Consider the following 19242-nt stretch of genomic DNA (forward strand, 5'->3'; position numbering starts at 1 on the left):
ATTCCAAGAACATTGGTTCACATTGGTCTGTCCATATTAGACAACCACAGTGTCTTCCCCATGCAAGACTAGGACTAGTTTGATTGCCCAGCATGGTTAGAGTCCTTGGGCCTTGGGTCTCCTAACTCTACATTCGCCTACCTGTGTTGGTGGTGGCCTTTTTGTATTTATTTATTTATTTATTTAATAATTTTTGGATTGTTGGTGATTTTTTAGTGGGTACAGCAGCGATTACTACACAAACCTACACTTGAGCGGTTCTTTCTGACATCCAGTGCAATCTTTGGTCTACAGCGCTATTAGAGTGAGATTAGCTCAGAGAAGGAACGAGACAGTGAGAGAGCCTAATATAAAAGGTTTGCTGACAGAGCTTTTCGCAGAGCTCTAATTTTCCCATTATGTTTCATTTGTTTGCTCTGAGCAATTATGATATTTCCAATGAAACAATTATCTCAATACATGAAGGTCATAAACTCAATAGCTCATCAGGTAATCAGTAGTGTTGTTATGCAGTGTTGTTTTTTTGGGGGGTTTTATTTGCTACTGTGCCAATTTTTTTTTTTTTCATCCAGCATCCCCTGTTTCTCAGCAGAGCCTCGGAGAACCTACATGACCATCTACATGACCAAAAACAAGCTGTCCTCCAGTTCTCCAGTCGCCTCTAGTAACTGCTAACTACCTCAACCTTATCTCTCGTACAAATCCCACAAAGCCCTTTCACCGGAGCTGCCCTTGCAAAGCCTGAGTAAAAACCCTGCTCTCTCTCTCTCTCTCTCTCTCTCTCTCTCTCTCTCTCTCTCCATCTCTCTCTCTCAGAGTTTATCTCTCTCTAATCTAGCTTTGCAATGGGGTCAGGGCAGGTTATGGACTCTGATGCCCAGCTAGACTCCTTCCTTGCTTCCTGCTCTCTCTGTCTTCTCACTCTCTTGCTTTTTTCCCCTTGCGGTCTGCCTCTCCGTCCTCCCTGTCCTTAGCGATAAGACACAATTAGCATTAAAAATGCATCGGCAGATAAAGGCAAGACCTTAATTATTCCCTACAACAGCAGCGGTTTGATGTTTCACTATCTGAAAAGACATATTCCGGTCCAGGTTGATTGGGGTTCCAACGCTCACGTCCCTGTTTTGTTCGGATCTTCTGAAAACGACGGGCTCGCTATCTGCGAAATGATTAACTTTCAAGAAATTAATTTGCAGATAGGAATTAAAGAAGTAAATTCCATACCTTCTCCTGCAAGCAGCAGTCAGGTCCAGCCTCTGCTATTCGTTCCATGCTTCTGATGTACTTTGAAGGGGGCATATCCCGTCTATATTTTCTTTATTTCGTTTCTTTCTAACTTGTTTTCTGAGCTTTAGAATGAAGCAGGCTGATTTTTCTTTATTTACTGTTCCTTTAAGAATGGGTTGCACAATATGTTCAGATGTTTGTGGACACCTCTTCTAACGAATGCATTCAGCTACTTTAGGTTGCACCCATCACTGAATCTAAATCTCTGAATCCAGAGAATAGAACTCAGACAAATGAGCAGACAAATGAACCTGAACCATAAACATGAAGCTATTGGCATCATGCTGCCTCATGCCAGGCATGGGCTAGAGGGGTATAAAGCCCCCAGCATTAAGCTGTGGAGCAGTGGAGGAACTCTGTGTTCTCTGGAATGATACGGGTCATATCATACTTGTCTACCGTAAGCTTCTGTAAACCTGCAGATTCAGCTAATTTCTTCACACTACGGTCTTTAGCCACACCCAAATGCAATCACTCCTTTCAGACAATCACATGACTGTATCTGCTTTGGGACCCATTTTTCACACATGCAACAAGGCACACACTGCACTATCAACTCTTCTCAATGTCTGAGTCTCGTCACACATCCCACAGGGTTTTGTAGCCGCATCATCCTTGTGCAGCGCGATCTGCAGGCGCGCCATCTGAAGTTACTACCACAGAGCTGCAGCTTCTTTTCCTGACATGCATCATAAAGACATGGGACTGATGGGTGTATGGCATCAAAATCTAATAAAAAAAGAAAGTTTTCTGTGATTTGGGCCTAAAAGGATGGCAAAGAATTTAGCACCTTTTTATTCCATGTCATTTTGGACTAGTTTTATTGGTCCACCAATCAAAACAATGTACATAATGGAAATGGAATTACATATTGTTACATTTTATTGATGAGTTTTTACTTCAGCACCAATGATATACAGGCTAATCTTATATAGTTGATTGGATTAAAAAGAGAGGTGGAGCTCTGGTGAATGAAAGTGTAACGCTGAAAACCCAGATATCACGTTGGTTTCCGTCTGAGCTGGACAAAGCCGTACGCTGTAAGCTGAATTACTCTCTGTGATTGATGCTGTCTGTGCTCAGGCAGAGCTAATGGGGTCACAGCTTATCTCCATTTTTCTGTGCCATAAACCAAACAAACCGAGGCTTTACAGAGAGAGCTCCAGGCTAAGAGACTCCATAAAGACTACGTTTCTGAGGGAGTACTACAAGGATATGGACTTTCTGATGACAAAAGGAATCCCCCAAGCCGTGCAACATGAACATGCTTTTATCAAATTGACAGAATTCATGATTTAGTATCAGAGCTCCCTCCCTGCAGTACCCAGCATGCACTTAGCAAATATATCATACAACTATGGAATCCTCAATGGCGATAAAGGAATCTACTAATGTCGAGGCTAACATAAGAAAGATAGTTAGCTTCCTAAGGGTAACTCTAGCTATCTGGCCTCCTTCTGCCTTCAGTTAGCAGGCTGAAAGCAGATGTGGTATATGTGGCTTTGCGGTCACTCCCACTTTCAAGACGCATCATCAGAGAGTCCTAAAGCCGCAATATCTTACTTGCAGGACTAATTTGGCAAATAGTCATGTTTACAGTAAAGGCAGCGATGATCAGTTTTTCCAGTGGTCCCAGAATGTCTCTTTAATATCTTTGTGAAAGGTAACTCTGACGTTTACGTACAGTAAAGCCTTAATTTAGCTTTAATTTCTAACCTATTGTACTCTGCCTTTTGCTGCTCTATGAAGACAAGGGCCCTATCTTACACCCCATTCAAGGCACGTCATGATGCTCATTGCTATCTTACATGCCGTCAACTGTCTATTTTCATGCCTTCCATCTGCGTCGTTTGAATAGCAAGACTGCTTGCGAATATATCTCCGCTGATGGGCTTGGTGGTCTCGAAATGAGGTGTGTTCAGGTACATTTCTGGCGTATTGATGTGTATCTTGGCAACGGAAAACACAGGGTGTAGTCAATTGACGGGTGTAGACTGAAAGAGCACAATAGGTAGATGGCGCTCTCTCTCCCCTCATCAAGCGATGTTGGCCGGCACAGACGTCTGTTAGCCGGTGTGGTGGAGCTGGGAACCGGAGCTTTCCTCCGGGCATGTCTGGAGACGTATGTTACGTCCCTCTGACCCTCTTAGTGTCACGAGCTTTGCTAATGCTAGGACCTGGTAGGAAAAAAGCTAATAAATCCACAAATAAATTAATATTAAACTCTTCAGAAGTCTCAGTAAGGGTTTTTATTAAAATTCAGCATTAGGCCACTTAGTTATTGTCCATTTATGAGGTTAAGGGGTCATCCACTGAAACATTATTTAGAAAAACAATTTGTAGTTCTTTGGCAGAGCCTTTGGCAGAGGGTCGTTCAAGACTTTCTATGATTCAGCATTTCTGAAATTCTATACATTGCATATTCTGCATTGTCCAGCCCCCCCCTCCTCAGCCTTTGAATGTTCACTGTTAGGGTGGAAGAATAGCGAGAGAACACTGTACGAGGTCTCTGTGGCTGTAGATGTATTGTGAAAAGTGAATCAAATGTGGATTCAATTTGCCTCAGTCTGAAGGTGCATCAGTTTGACCCTGAGGGAGGAGAGTTTGTTTACTCCAACCACAAGAAGGGGGAAAAAATGTCGACATTTTCTTTCTCCGCTCGGAAGGCTCATTCCTCAGCTACGCACACAGTCGTGCTGGGCTGTGTTACATCTACCATTACCGGAGCTATGCAGGCCTTTCTGCATCACTCTTCGTCTGAGAATTCAGAGGGTTTCGCCACAACTACACCCTTTCAAAATCCAAACCAGCATAAACAAAGCATGTTCTCTGGTCATGCTCCATTTTCTGTTTCATATACAGGCATGATAGCTAAAGCCAAGGGGGCATCAATGAGCATTATAATGTGTAGAATGCGATCATAAAGAAAGTAAGGGGTTCCGATCTAGCAGGCAAACGGGTGTAGGTCTTTGCTGCACTTTTCATCAGCAATTATCGTTGTTACCCTAACGACAGAGCGAGATTGAGAAAGAAAGTGTGTGTGAGAGAGACAGAGAGAGGCTGAATAAGCTCTACAGGTCCTCTATAGGTCCTAGTTTCTGTAGTTTCTAAAGGCTAAAAGCTCTATTATTCTGGTTGAGAATGTCAAGTCACCCATATTACATTCCCCAGTCAGTCTCCCTCACCCTATTCATGTTCTGATGAGGTAATTAGTAATTACTGTATTTATTTTTAGATACAGCCACAGAGTGTTTTCCATTGAATTTCCATGAGCTCTTTGAACATTGTCTCTTTATTTATTAGCAAACCTAAATTTAGCTGAGAGGAATTTATACATATATGATGTGTTTATGCAGTTATGACCTACATTGTGTGTTTGCCTGATTTATTAAATTAAGCACACTCCAGCTAAATTCTGCTGAATCAATAAATGGACTGCACTATAGCTGTATTTCTGGACTGCAGTTGTGGCTCTCATGAGCCCAGACTTTATACTGGGCCCAAATCCACATCACTTAGGAGAACTGGTCCCTGGAATCTTTTTATTATTATATTCCCATAACTGGGAATTATATACTCATAGTTTTTTTTTTGTTTGTTTTTTTTATCAGGATTTAGTTTTGTAGGCTTTCACTGGGAATTTTTAAATGCAAATTTCACCTAGAAATTCTTTGATGATTATCTCTGGGGAATTTATACTATTGCTGTACCTGTTTACTGAGAATTCCTTGCATATTTTTATCAGGAATTATTTCACAAATTCTTTAGTGATTTATCATCGGAAGTTAGAAATGCTTCACATCTTTTCACTGGGAATTCTTTACCAGTAGATTTACACTGCTTTCTAGTTTTTTTATTGGAAATTCTTATGCTGGTTTTTCCTTGAAATTCTTTTTTTAGATCTTTATTGAAGTTTATTTGATATATACATTCACTCTGGAAATGCTTTGCTGATCTTTATCTGAGAATTCTTTGCAGGCCACAGCTGAGTAGTAAGAGCGGTATGGTGATATGGTGATGGTGATGAGTAGGGAAGGACATCGGAAGTGTTATATTTTTCAGCAAACGCTTTAAATATTGTGTGATGGAGAACTTGTGCATAATGTAGTACAGCTACTGACATGATTACATTTTCTCTGAAGCTCTCTCCTTTTTTCGTACTCTGTGCTTTAAGCAGCCGCTGTTTACTCTATCTTTCCTATTCGTAGCGTTTTTTTAGTCGACACTAATCCACGAGCGCAAATGAAATCTTTAGTTAATTTGCTGACACGCCTAATCAGCTCACTGGAACAGAAGTGTCGGTGAGAAATGGATGAGGTTCTGCCTGGAGGAAATCTGGAGAGACTATTTCCTCCTGTTTTTCCTCACTCTTATTTCAAGAGTTTTGAGTGTGTGTCCCCTCGAAGAGACACTGATGGGCTTTGTTGCTTTCACTGGCTCAAGCCCTGACAGAGAGGTACCCTTTCTCGCCCTGGCCAGCAGGCCGTCCCAGTCAGGGTTTAATTGATCCATTACATAATGCAAAGCCTCGCGGCGCTGCCAGGGCTGGCTCCTGCGGCGAATGGTGGGAGGACACGGGAGAAGCTCGTTAGTGGCTTTCAGGAAAACAAAAAGCCTGTCTCCAGCCTGTGATTGTGTGTGATTGTGTGCACACACAATCAAACCCCCCCTACTGCTCGAGTCAGTCAATAAACATCCAATTATGCAATAATGCCGGGCAGTACGGCTCTAGCCGCAGCAAGGTTAGAAGCTGCCTGGCTTCCCTGCTTTGTTTGCTTCCAGTGCGGACTCAGTGCGACTCAGCTCTAGGTGATGCCAGTTTGACATCTGGGCTGCTGGTGAAGGGCTGCACGATAAATCATCCAGTGCCAGTGGAGCCAGAAATCAAAACAGAGGCGATCAATGCAGCTGTTGACTTCCCCGGTAATTAGCATCATACTTGGTGAGGCCTGAGTCTCCTCTCGCAAAGGGAGGGCTAATGGAACAGGAGAGATCAATACCTTGTGACGGAATCTAACGAGCGGTCGATAGGCCGGAGGAGCCAGTCCGTCCACGCTGGGCCGGGCCTCCGCCCCCAGGATGCCGCTGAAGACCAGGGTGGCCACCCACCACCATCCGGAGCCCGTCATTGGCTCTCTCCTGCTGGAAGAAAAAGAAAACACACAAAGACAAATAAATAAAAACAGCACCCCAAGCGCAGCAACCTGAGGAGTCCCTACAACACACTGAGCTCAATAGCCGTTTAGCCACAGAAGATACATCAGCGATGAGGTAATTAGAGCAGACAATAGGAGCTGCCAGTCTGCAGTGGGCTTAAACTAATGCTATCAATAAGAAGCTCACACACAAGATTAAATCTCCCTCCAATCAATTAAGGAAGAAAGGCATCAGGAGGAAATAAAGATAAAAGCAAGACAAATAGGTGATACATTAAGATAATTGCTGTGACGACTTAGCATGAATTAGGCTGCGCTGCCAGGCGGTTGGTCTTACATTCAGATTGAGTATGAAGCGGAAGGTCAAAGAGGGTAAAACTGCAGATAAAACTTCAGTTCTTCACTCTAATAACTGCAGATCTCTCTGATTTAACCGCAGTTTCATAGACCCTACAATAGAACCCTGAGGGACTCAAAAAATAATGCTAAACTGTTAACAAATAATTGATTGTCGTTTCTGTTTTATGATTAATAGCAGGCTAATAAACCTAGGGTTCGAAAGGTTAACCAATTTCATAGTTTATACTTGAAATTAATTAAACCAGACACAATCAGGCCTGGGAGACTTGCAATGATTGACAGAACCATGCATTTCTGCTCTCTAGCACAAAATCCTGCAGGAGAAGAGACTGTCTGGTCATCAGTCCGTGATCTGAAGCTCAAGCATAGCATGACAACTAAGACCACCTCACCCAAAAGAAAGGTTTTGGAGAGGCCTAGTCAAAGTCCTCACTTAATTGCCATTGAGTCATTGAGTGCAAGTATGTTACCAGGCATCCCTACATGTGTTTGTAGATATGCAGATGTGTCTACATGGACGTATAAATGAGGCTTTAGTCAGCTACTGTTCAACACATGGTAATAAAATCTCTTATTACAGGACAGAACAGGACTGGAAAACAGGCCAATTTCACAACCTCAAAACTGTTGTGTAATATATTCATAATGAGTCAAGGTAGATCCTTTGTAATGAGTCCCAGTAAAACAAGTTCAGGAGAATATGGTATTAATAAAACTGGAGAGCAGCAGGGCAGGCCACTCATTTATTCGAACTGCCCCCGGGCCGCCAACATCACCGGGCAACCAACCAAGGCCAATTGTGCTCTCTCTGGGCCTCGGCTGCTCCTCATGGTGACAACGCCTTAGTAGAAGTCATTTTTAAAAGAAGGGAACAAAGTGGTTTAGATATAGGACTGAGAATACTTTTGTCATAGAATACTTTTGAGAATGCCACAGATCTAAAGATATTTGGAACTAATTAGAAGAAGCCGAATTAATACAAAAACTGTAACCTCAGTAGCAATTTAGAAACATCTCTCTCTCAAAGTCAGAAAAAGAATTGGCCTCATAACTCTCACAGAAACTATTATGAATTATTTGTTATCAGTCTAACATTCATTTTGTGTCCCTCAGGGTTGTATTATAGGGTCTATGGAACTGATGTTGAAAAACTACAGTTATGAGAGTTAATGGTTATGTTTTTTTTTTATTGTTAAATGCAATTTGTGGGAAACAAGATGCAGAATGACAACTGACCAACAATCCATCTCCCATAGCTGTATTTTTTATAAGTATTGACAATCAGAGAGAAAAGAACTTTGGACTTTGTAAGCAAGAAGGCAATAAATAGAACTAGAACTTGTATGCGTATGTGGGTGTATGTAGGAATATAAATGTATGTATATACGGATAGGTATATTCTTATTCAGATACTGACACTGCGTTGTCATAATGTTTATTTTTCTATTGTATTGTTTCAATTTAACCAATTAAGCTTTTTTATTAATAAAAAGAACAAAACGAATCGAACCATGGGTTCCACCAGCTGTTACACCATTACGCTACACCAAATAAACATAATGACATACATCATTTTGTCACCTGGCAGATGGGTCAGGATGTTTAATGGCACTAGTTTCCAGATAAGAGAGTTAGATGAATGTATAGATGAAAAAAAAAAAACTTGATTGATCCTGAAGAAAATTGCACATTGACTCTTGAAATTGCACAGAAATTTTCATGACTCATGAAATTGCATGACTCTACAGCACAGTCTACTTCATGCTGATAGTCATCACGCACTAACACATGAGTCATGTGCATGTCTGTGGATGTTCTGGTGTTTGTACACTGCAAAATAAATACAAAAAAAGCATTCATGTGAATAGAAGAATATCTTCAGAAGGCCTTTTTACCTTTTTCTGTCTTTGTTGAATGCTCCAGCATATTACTGGCATTGTAAAAAATCTATCAATGCTCATACATGGCTCATCCAATCTTCTCTCATTTTCCAACCTCTCTTCATTCCTTAGATATATAAACTCTGTTTGCGGTACAGTGCCTCTAGGACTGGCACGCTGTATGTAAGTTAGCTCTCTATCATTATGCCACAATCAAAAAGCAGTCTTGGCTTAAACCCTGCTTATAATTTCAACATGACTGAGTGAACTGAAGTTATTAAGTTATTAAAGGCAAGTGGCTCTGATCTACCTCACCAGGTTTTGAATCTGAACTTGATCTGACCTCAATGTCAACTATAATTCTGACCCGAACCCTCCAACCAGAGCAATAATCCCTTAGACCCAGTATGTAAACCCACACTTTTTTACTCTCCATAATTACTGTCATAATTAACAACCAATTTATAGGTTCTAAACTAGAACCCTGTGAGACTCCATAAAACATGCTAAACCACACTTTAGCATTTCAAAGTAATCCACAATAGCTTCTTCATTAGGATTATTAACTGAATAGTTTAGGGGATTAATAAAACTACATGTTTACGTTAACAAGCTAATGTTAGCCTATAATGATGTGACAAAACAGCCATTGCCAGATCATTAATATAAATATTTTTACAATTAATATTCCAATTGTAAAATATTCAAAATTACTTTTTTTTTTAATTTTCACTTTAATGTACTTTGAACAACATGAAACAAGTTTTTAGTTTAGATACGTTATAAGAAATGCAGTTAACATGCTAGCCTCAGTGGACCAAGCTGCTAAAACAAAAGCTAAAACTGGAGTTTGCCTAATTGAGTTACTTTAAGGTATTAAAATTTGGAAAGAAGACCCAGGGAGGAAAACTAAACTTGAATAGCCTTGATAGATTCTGGCAAATATGTCAAATTCAAAGCTGATTAGGCATGCCAACTACATGTTTGACCAAAGCGAGAATAATTTAATAAATCCTCTAATTTATTCCTTCTTTAGTAGAGTACAGCCATTAGCAATTGTGCCAAGGACTGTCATTCAAGCCAAGGATGGCTTAGAGGTCAGCTGCTCCACAGCGACACGTCGATTGCTCTGTACAGCTTGCTGAAGTCGTCGTTCCCCTCTGGCATCAACAGCCTGTGGGGCACCACTGTTTTGCCATTGGGCGACACTCAATGTGTGAGAAGTCCATTCTCAGTGCACCTTCACTACGGCAGCTCTAGAACATCCCCCAAATTTAGCGGTTTCCGAGATCCTACCACACTTCATCAGAATATTACAACCACCCCTGGTTTGGAAAACGAACTGACTGGGACGCCACATATGCCACGTGACAGAGTCTTCTGCACGTATAAATAAGCGAGCACACCAGTCAGTTGTAGCATAGTGCAAAACCATTGTCACGGGAAAAGGACGCAATTTGACTGATGTCCAAAAGGGCATGATAGTAGAGTACAGGGCGAAGGAAGGGTGGTAGCATCTCAGAAACCTCTACCTTTGTGGGATGTTCTTGAGTCACCATAGTTAAGGTGAATGGAGAAAGTGCCTCCCAACGGCATAACAGTGTTAGAGTCCCACAAGCCATTGATGCCACAGGGGAACTTCTGTGGACCAAATTATATACTGAACACATTTGGTCACCTAATACAGTCCATGCCGTGACGTCTCGCTGCTGTCATCCAAGCACGGAAATGTGGACAATTCGGGACATCGACTTTTTAAGGGGAAGCTAGCTGCATGTCCCTGTGCTTAGAATACATTTAGGCCATGCTTGAGTGACGTATTTCGTGCTAGCTCCCTGAAGAGAGAGTGAGGGAGAGAGAGAGAGCAGGGAGAGGAAGTACAGGGACAGGAAGAGAGGGAGCCAAGCCAAGAGAAGAAGATTGAAAGCTGTGACTCTGACTGTAGGGACAGTCATCATAACTTCAGCAGGCAGCCATAAATCGGCCGTGGCATGTTAAAGCTTTTTGGCATTGACTTTAAAATGAGAGATATCTATCACTCACAATGTACACAATGCATCATACAGTGACAGTCTCCCAGCAGGCTGTGAAACTACTGGCAAAGGCCCAGCTCTTACCTACAGAACCTACAGAGACAGTAAAAGAGTGAGCGGCCCCAAGCACTTTTACCCTCCCGTAATAGCATCGAACAAGCAAGGGCGGTAAGTAGCTTGACCACATCCTTAGCTTTTTTTTCCTCCCTGTTTAACAGGATGGTGCTGGATTTTGAATTCTCGTAGTCCTCTGGCCTTGGGGGTAAAAGCCAAGATGAATGTTATCTGATTTAATTTATTATTCAGTGGAGTGCTCTGAACCTTTCATGAAGCTTTGGGGCTTTTAGAGCTGCACTCTAAAAGCAGAAGCTGGACGGACCTATCTGGACACCAAGGTCGCCCTCAGTCTGCTGGCTCAGAAAGTGTGCCCACTGTCAGGATTGATTTTGGTTGTAAATACCTAGATCCTAGATTATGTGAAGGTGCTGTGCACCAGTGAGCAAAGCTATTTCAAGCTCTTGACTGATGCCTTCTGGGCTTCTTAAAGCAGCTGACTCACCGGTTTTCATCCGTTTTGAGGAATAACCTCATGCTTCATGTTTTAAAGGCACTAGGCATTATTCTGGAGTACGCCTGTTGATATTTTAAGCCAACAGCTTCTGTCCCCTGATTCATGCATGTGCACTGTCAAGATAATGACACATCCAAAATACAACATCCAAACACATCTAGCCTCTGTGTTAGCACACCAGCTACCGGCCTCGTTCAACATCACTACCTCTGTGTTAGCATGCCAACTTCCGGCCTCGTCCAACATCACTACCTCTGTGTTAACATGCCAACTTCCGGCCTCGTCCAACATCACTAGCTCTGTGTTAGCATGCCAACTTCTGGCCTCGTCCAACATCACTACCTCGATGTTGGGCATAGGCTACTCACCCAATCCAATATTGCTACTGTGGCGGTAGGGGGGGTCAGCTAATGGCTCCGTCCAACTAATACACCTTGCTTAGCATTTCATCCACAAATCCCTTCACAGATGTTTTACAATTAAAGGCCCCAATACACATTAAAACATTAGAGAGAGCAACATAATGGCAGGTAGCTATGGCCCGGGGTTCGGAGTTAGAATTCCAACCCACGAACCCACAAACCCAAGCCAAGCAAGGAACAGAGCAACATCCTCATCCTTTTTTTATGGCTTTTGACATTCAGAGGTTCCTCCACTGTCCGAACACCTCAAACACCTCACCATTGTTTATCCGTCCACTAAATTCTACAAAAAAGTGTATTGAACTGAAATCATATACAGTGCATTTAACCTAGAGAGAGAGTTTGAAGGTAACAATGGGGTAAATCAGTTGCTGAAGCTATCTATAACCATAACAGCTGGAGACAAGCTCCAGGTGATCAGGGACAATTTGCCTCTGTAAAGGAGTTTAAGTACCTTAGGATCTTTGTAACTGAAAAAGAAAAGTGTGAGATTGACATGAGGATTGGGTCACCAGCTGTGGCTTTGTGGTCATGGCTCTGTTCAGTGCTGGTGAAGCAGGAGCTCTCTGGGAACCAGTCAATCTAAATCTCTATGGTCATGAGCTACGACAGTAGTTGGAAGGACTGGCAGCAGAAATTAAGCTCCTCTGCAAGGTTGATGAACTTACTCTCCAGCATAAGGTGAGAAGTTCAGAGTAAAGCTGTTGCCACTACTTCCTGAGGACATCTATAATATCTGGACTGACTGCCTCAGCCAAGAGAAGAGATAAGATGAGATGAATGCAAGGTCAGGAGTTCAGGAAAGGGGACAGTACAAGGTGATGAAGATACAGTATATGGACAGAAGTATTGGGACACATGCTCACAACATCTTCACTTCACTGTTTCTTCTAAAATCAAAGGCATTTCAAGAGTTTATCCTGCTTTTGTTAGAGAAACTGTCTCTACTCCAGGTAAGAAGGCCTTCTACTGAATGTTGAAGCATTGCTGTGAGGATTTGATTGCATTTAGCAACAAGAGCGTCTGCAAGATGGTCCGCACCCCACCCCACCTCAACCATAACTCCCAAATCATCCCAAAAATACTGGATGAAGAACCATCGTTCCAAAGAACACAGTTGCACTGCTCCACAGCTCAATGCTGGGGGGCTTTATATCCAACTAGCCCCTAGATCCTTCTTGCATCTACGCCCGATCTCTTTGTCCCCTCTTGTGTCTCCTTCAGGTAGTTGTTTGAGGATCCCTGATTAGTTACAACAAAGGAAGCATCATTATTTAAGACGTGGTTGGATGATCTGGATCATGCTTTAGCCGCCTGCCTCGCCAGCGACCAGATCACAACAACCACCTGCTAGATGGCCTATGTTGAGTTCTAGCTCTGAAGTAAATTGTTGGTAAAGGTCTTTCTTTATCTTGTGTATCTTCTAGATGGTAAGTGGATATTCCTAATGGTGAAGGTTCCTAAACGAAACAGAATTTTTGATGTTATTTCTTCCCACTGCCATGACACTACAGTGATGTGCGTAAATATTAGATTAACAGGTGAAGATGGGTGCCATACTTAGTTCAGCTTATCTTTGATCTGATTCACTATTGATCCAGTTGCGCTTTTTTACATTGCCATTTAACTTCACACTATTTGGCAATGGAGTGTTTGAAGAGCTGCGCTTATTTCCAGTCTATGGACGCATTCCACCAAGAGCCATCTATTAATAATGTTCATTCCTTTTCATTCTATCTTTTATGTCATCTGCAACTCCCTAGGCTGTTGCAGTCCTGCTAAATGGGGCTCCCGGCCTCAAACACACCTCTGAAAGCTCTCATCAATAAAACACAACGCTCAGGCGTCTTTCCATGACTAGAAAAGAAATAAAAACTTGGTGAACGTCAGCTATCGTGTTTTCGCTCTCACCATCCACTTTATTTGACACCCTTACCTTCTGCTTTAGGGAGTGTATCAGGCAGAGCGTTGTTACTGGAGTTTCTACACACGTCAACTTCCCTGCTAGGTTGAGAATGCGCGACCAGCAAGCCATGGCCAGAAACTAACTAATGACATATGAATATATGGGTGAAGTAAATAACACTGATTGGCTCGTTCCAGTGGCACCTGACAAGGGCTGGCATATACATATTAGGCAGGACATGAACAGTCAGTTATTTAAGGTGATGTGTTGGAGGCAGGGAAATTGGGAAAGCGTAAGAGTGGGGGCACTTTGACAAGAGCCAAATTGTAATAGCTAGACAAACTGGGTCAGAACATCTCCATGGTATGCAGTGGATCAGTGGACCAAAAGTGCTCCAAGGAGGGCTGACAGGGTCAGAGGCACCTATGGCTCATTAATGTGATCCTTGGAGACCTGACCTCACAACTTGCATGACTTGTGAGGAAATGATCTGCTTGTAATGTCCTGGTCTCAGGTACCACAGAACACTTTCAGAGGTCTTGTGGAGTCCAGACCTTGACAGGTCAGAGCTGTTTTAGTGGCACTATGAGACCTACACCAGATACAAGGCAGTTATAGGTGGTTTTAATGTTATGGCAATGCTTTATATTAACAAGTATTTACAACATATTTGCTCTCCATCATTTGAGGACAGCAGGCGCTCTAAACCTGGTGCTTTCATGTGATCATGTGACCAAATGAACTCAAGGTGACATGACGTGTGGTCTGGCTGGGCCGAGCGGGCACATGCTCTGGTTCTCTAACCAGATTAGAGCTGGAGCGTAATCCTAATCTTAGCCCAGGGAGGAGGGCCCATGAATATATCCCCTCCTTTCTTCCACCCAGGGCCCTGCTCCAAATGCCAGGCAGATAACGCAGAGCGCAGGCAGGAGCACACCATCGCAGATGATGGAGGCGATAGGACCTTGTGTGAGTTGCGCCCGTCTCCACGTCTGTGATGCTATTATTTATTATCCCAAATCCTTTTAAATGGCCTTGTTATCTCTTCCATTCTCATATCTATCCCAATGCAGAAAATGTGATTACATTCAGCTTTGAACTTAGCCTTGTATGGCCTATCTGCTTGTAAATCCTTTGTGCGAGAACAATTTTCCTTTTAGAAATGTCAAATGCTTTAGTCGTTGGGAATTTCTGACTCTTCTGTCTTTATGTGTCTGTATTTGTGTCTACATTATGTACAATGTAAATTCTTCAAATGTCACCTGCATGTACCTCAACTCGGCTAGTCATGTCATTGTGTAGCCTACATATACAGTAATGTTTGGCTAGTAATACGACAAACAGAACCTGACCTTTTGTCAGAGATGAAGGGCCCTAGCTTACACCCTGCACAAGCCACGTCGCGATGCTCATTGCTATCTTACACCCCGTCAATAGTCTATTTTCACATCATTCACCTGCGTAGTTTAAACAGCAGCGCTGCTTGTGAATATATCTACGCTGATGGGCGTGTTGTTCTCGAAACGAGGCGTGTTCAGGTCAATTTCTGGTGTATCGCTGTGTATCTTGGCGACGGAAAACACAGAAGCTCCACTGACTGAAAACAGCCTAGGCAGACATTCGTCAACAGTCAGACATTCGTTGCTATCTTGGCAGTGAATTGTCAACACAGGCGTGTGCAGCCCAACGCGCTACACCCCCCAATTTACACCACTGAAATAGCAATCCGCCAAAGTCAGACAGACAACACCTGGCTCTTAAAGGGAATGGCAGATGAAGCGTTGGTTGGTTTATTGCACGTTACGCCCAAAACACACCCATGATTCATTAAGTACATGCCTTTTGTGTGTTACGATAGCAAAGACATACTGACCCACCCTAAATCGAGCTGCGCAAAGCGCATTGATGGCTAGCCAAAAGATTGAGACCAGAGACTCAGGCCATCAAACTCTTCTGTGAATTTTAAAGCCATTGCACAGTACACTACAATTCTACTACCACATTTAAGCCATCGGTAGTGGTTAGAATTGGCAAAGCAGCGTTCAGCCTTCTTAGCACTCAGGGACTTAGAGCAATTGAGGGGGTTAAGAACACCTTAGCTGCAAACGCGAAGGGAGGAGAAAGTGCTCTTCCTTTACTTCCCCATTTCCCCCACTCTAAATGGTATAAGTGATTGAACCAGCAACATTCAGTACCAAGCTACCAACTTCTCTAACCTTTACCCCACGACTGCCCATGAATCTGGAATGCTTTCAGAAGCTAAAAATGCAGATCAGTATTTTTTGTCAATTTTATTTAATAAACAATGCCTAGTTACATTACCAGTCTTGTTTTAGGTGGAAACTAAATTCTTGAAGCTAAAAAAGAAAAAAATATTTTCTGTGTGGTCCAGGCAGGTATGGCCAAGTCAACTCTTCCATTGATTGACCTTTCAGAAGCTGGATTGAAGGCATAATGAGTGCCACCATATTAATTGGTTGGCAGTCGAATGAACCAATTACCCAGCACTAGCAAAGCCCCCGATACAACATCGCCAAGCAACCGACATGCTCAGAGGAAATCACTGGGTCCCTAGCTCCACCATATCAGCCAACAGACAGACCCCTGTGCCAGTGATGAGGTGAGAGAGCGCCATCTACCCGCCCAGAGAGAGCATGGACAATTGTGCTCTCCCAGACTCCGGCTACTGATGGCAAAGTGGCTCAGGATTTGAACTGACAACCCCCAGGCCATAGTTGTAGCATGTTAGACCGCTGTGCCATTGGGAACCCCAGCAGATGAGGATTTGATTGCCTGGTCAGTCAAGCAAAAACATGCTACACCAAGCATCATTACAGGCGGATTTGTGCTTCTGCGTTGAGTCAGCGAGAATAAGAGTCCTTATTCTTGTGCATCAGTGTACGCACAACCCATGATCCATGTTCGTCCAACATCACTATGCATGGTGGCGTCGAAACAGAAGCATAAACTGGCCCTAAGAGTCCGTGGGCAAGACTTGTCCGACCTCAAGAGTGCCATAAATGGGAACATAATAAGAGCAGTGGCCTAACCAGGTTTCAATAAGGAAAGGGTTCCTCCCCCAGAAAAGTCCATGCAAACTTTAAGATGTTCATACTGTTCATGTGCATCACCATTACCAAAGCTCTAACATACTACTGGAATCTTATAGGGAAACTTTATTGTATTATTGAGCTTTATTGTAGAGGTGTGTTTTTCTTATTTGTTTTTTTTTGTTCCTAGAAAACCAAAAGTGGATTACCTACATTATCATTCGCAGGAACTCCTTTTTGTCACTTTTATTTTGACGGGTGTGTTTGGGATTGGTTTCAGTGACTGAAGGTCGTTCCCACCTTACTTCCAGCAGTTAAAAGCAGATGGTCGGATCCTTTCAACGTTACACAGCCCTCCAGCTCAAAGCTAAAGCACTCTTTAAAGGTATCTGTCTCTAAAGCCCAGCCAGAAAGCACATATCTATGAGGATAAATGAGGTTTAGATGGAATTCTGAACTGACGCTATTCAGCCACCAACAGCCTGAAAAGAATGACATGGCGGTATTGTTAAAGTGAGCGCGATTGCATGGCGCGTCTCTCATCTCCGTGGTGATAAAAGGATCGTGTCCCTCCGGAATAGGCGCACCGCCGAATCAAACGGCGGATCAAGGAGAAGCCTCTCTCCCTCGGCGTTTACAATCACTCGACGGAAATCCCAGAGGTGTTCGCCCACCTCGGATGACTCACAATCCCAGCCTACTTATACCATCCGCCACTGCTGGCACAGCATTCTGGGTAATATGCGAGGCGGGCCAGGAATAAAAGGCAGTCCCTTGGGTACGAGTCTAAGGATTCCTCTAAATGCCTGTACTCTCCTCCGTCAGTGTTTGTGGACTTCAGGTGTAAAAACATCTGACCTCAGTTCAGACAAAAGTGACTGCTGGAGCTACTACTCCCAAAATAGTGATACATTAAATGTCCAAATGTTTGTGGACAGTCCTTCTAATGAATGCATTCAGCTACTTTACGTTGCACCCATTGCTGACACGATGTGCAAATGCACGCACACAGCTTGTATAGTCCCTGCGCAGGATATGCCAGCCATGGGCTAGAAGGGTATCAAGGCCCCCCCAGCATTGAGCTAGGGATTTGCGGATGAGGTGGAGTAATGATCATCCAACATCCTGACCTTACTAATACTCTGGCCGCTGAACGCAATCAAATCCTTACAGCAATAGTCTAATGTCTAGTAGAAAGCCTTCTTCCCAGGACAGTAGAGACAGTTACTCCAACAAAAGCAGGATCAACTCTATTTATTATTATTATTTTTAAAATGCCTTTGATTTTGGGAGAAACAATGAACAAATGCTTTTGTCCATATAGTGATATATTGACAGTTACAACCATTGAAACACAATCTATAATTTGCATTAAAATAGCACTGAAATGTCAGCCTGGCTTATACAGTACACCAGTCCATACCTTGTTGAATATTATAGCCATTATTTATTACAGCAGGAAGCTGTAGATGCCTTGTCATATTATGACTGCTCTGCTGAGATGGCTTTCCTGGATTCCTGTAGAAGCTTGAATCAGATACAGTACAAATCTAAGTTCTCACAAATCTAGGTTCTCACAGTCTAGGCTTCAAAGGGCTCACTACCTCTGCACCTCGGCTGAGATCTACACACCTGGACTTCCACTTCTGGACTCTCCTAAAAGCTTGGTCTTATTGCTGCAGTGGTGGACAGTGTTGGGCTAGTTGCTTAATAAAAGTAATCCATCTTGCTACTCATTTCATCTACACTCTTCTCTAAAACCCATACCGACTGTACTTGCTGGACAATATAATAAATTGTTAAATCATTAAATCTAAATGTTATTAGACACAATGTGTCTAAATATTTCTGGACACCCCTTCCAATGAATGCATTCAGCTACTAAGCTGCACCCATTGCTGACACAGGTGTGCAAATGCAGACACATACACACACTCACACAGCTTGTGGAGATATTTTGCCAATAGAATAACTCTGGACTATTGCCTATATGCCAGGTGAAGGCTAGAGGGGTGTAAAGCCCTCCAGCATTGAGCTGTGGAGCAGTGAACGTGTTCTGTGTTCTCTGGAATGATTTTGCTTTCCCCAGTACTGTTGGGATGAGTTGGGGAGTTGGGGACGTGGTGATGGGGTGGTGATCATTCAACATCCTGGCCTCATTAATGCTCTTGTCTCTGAATGCAATCAGATTCTCACAGCCATGCTCCAAAAGCCATCCTTGGACATTAAAAAGAGTTACAAGCTCCAAAAAAGCTGGATAAACTCTTTTTAATACTCTTGATTTTAGAAGAAACAATGAATGAGCAGGTGTCCCAATACTTTTTTTTTTTAATTTGTAAGTATGGCCAAATATGGGATCCAGTTGATACAGTTGGGTGATCATGGGTGTGTGAAATGCATCCCAGCAGCTTCAACCGTGGCTCATCCAACCAAATTCTGAGCCATAATCTCTTCCCCAAAACAGTCCCAAAGTGCTACACTTCAAGTGAAACCAGCAAACTGATGCCTTAAGATACTCAGATGCATTATACACCCCCAGTAGCCACGCTTGTGGAAAGAGCATGAGACGAGAGGTGG

General features: G+C 42.9%; 1 protein-coding gene across 3 annotated transcripts in view; it reads right to left on the bottom strand.

The window, feature by feature from the left end:
* fstl5 (follistatin-like 5) overlaps positions 1-19242 on the bottom strand; it is a 178200-nt gene that overhangs the window by 147389 nt on the left and 11569 nt on the right. For 2 of the 3 annotated variants that reach the window (XM_072664009.1, XM_072664008.1), the window contains exon 2: positions 6288-6429. In XM_072664009.1, coding sequence (XP_072520110.1) covers positions 6288-6429 — 142 coding nt within the window. The remainder of the gene's footprint in view (positions 1-6287; positions 6430-19242) is intronic. The other variant, XM_072664010.1, reaches the window with a different exon arrangement.

This window comes from Salminus brasiliensis, chromosome 19 (genome assembly GCF_030463535.1).
Source record: "Salminus brasiliensis chromosome 19, fSalBra1.hap2, whole genome shotgun sequence".
NCBI lineage: Eukaryota > Metazoa > Chordata > Actinopteri > Characiformes > Bryconidae > Salminus > Salminus brasiliensis.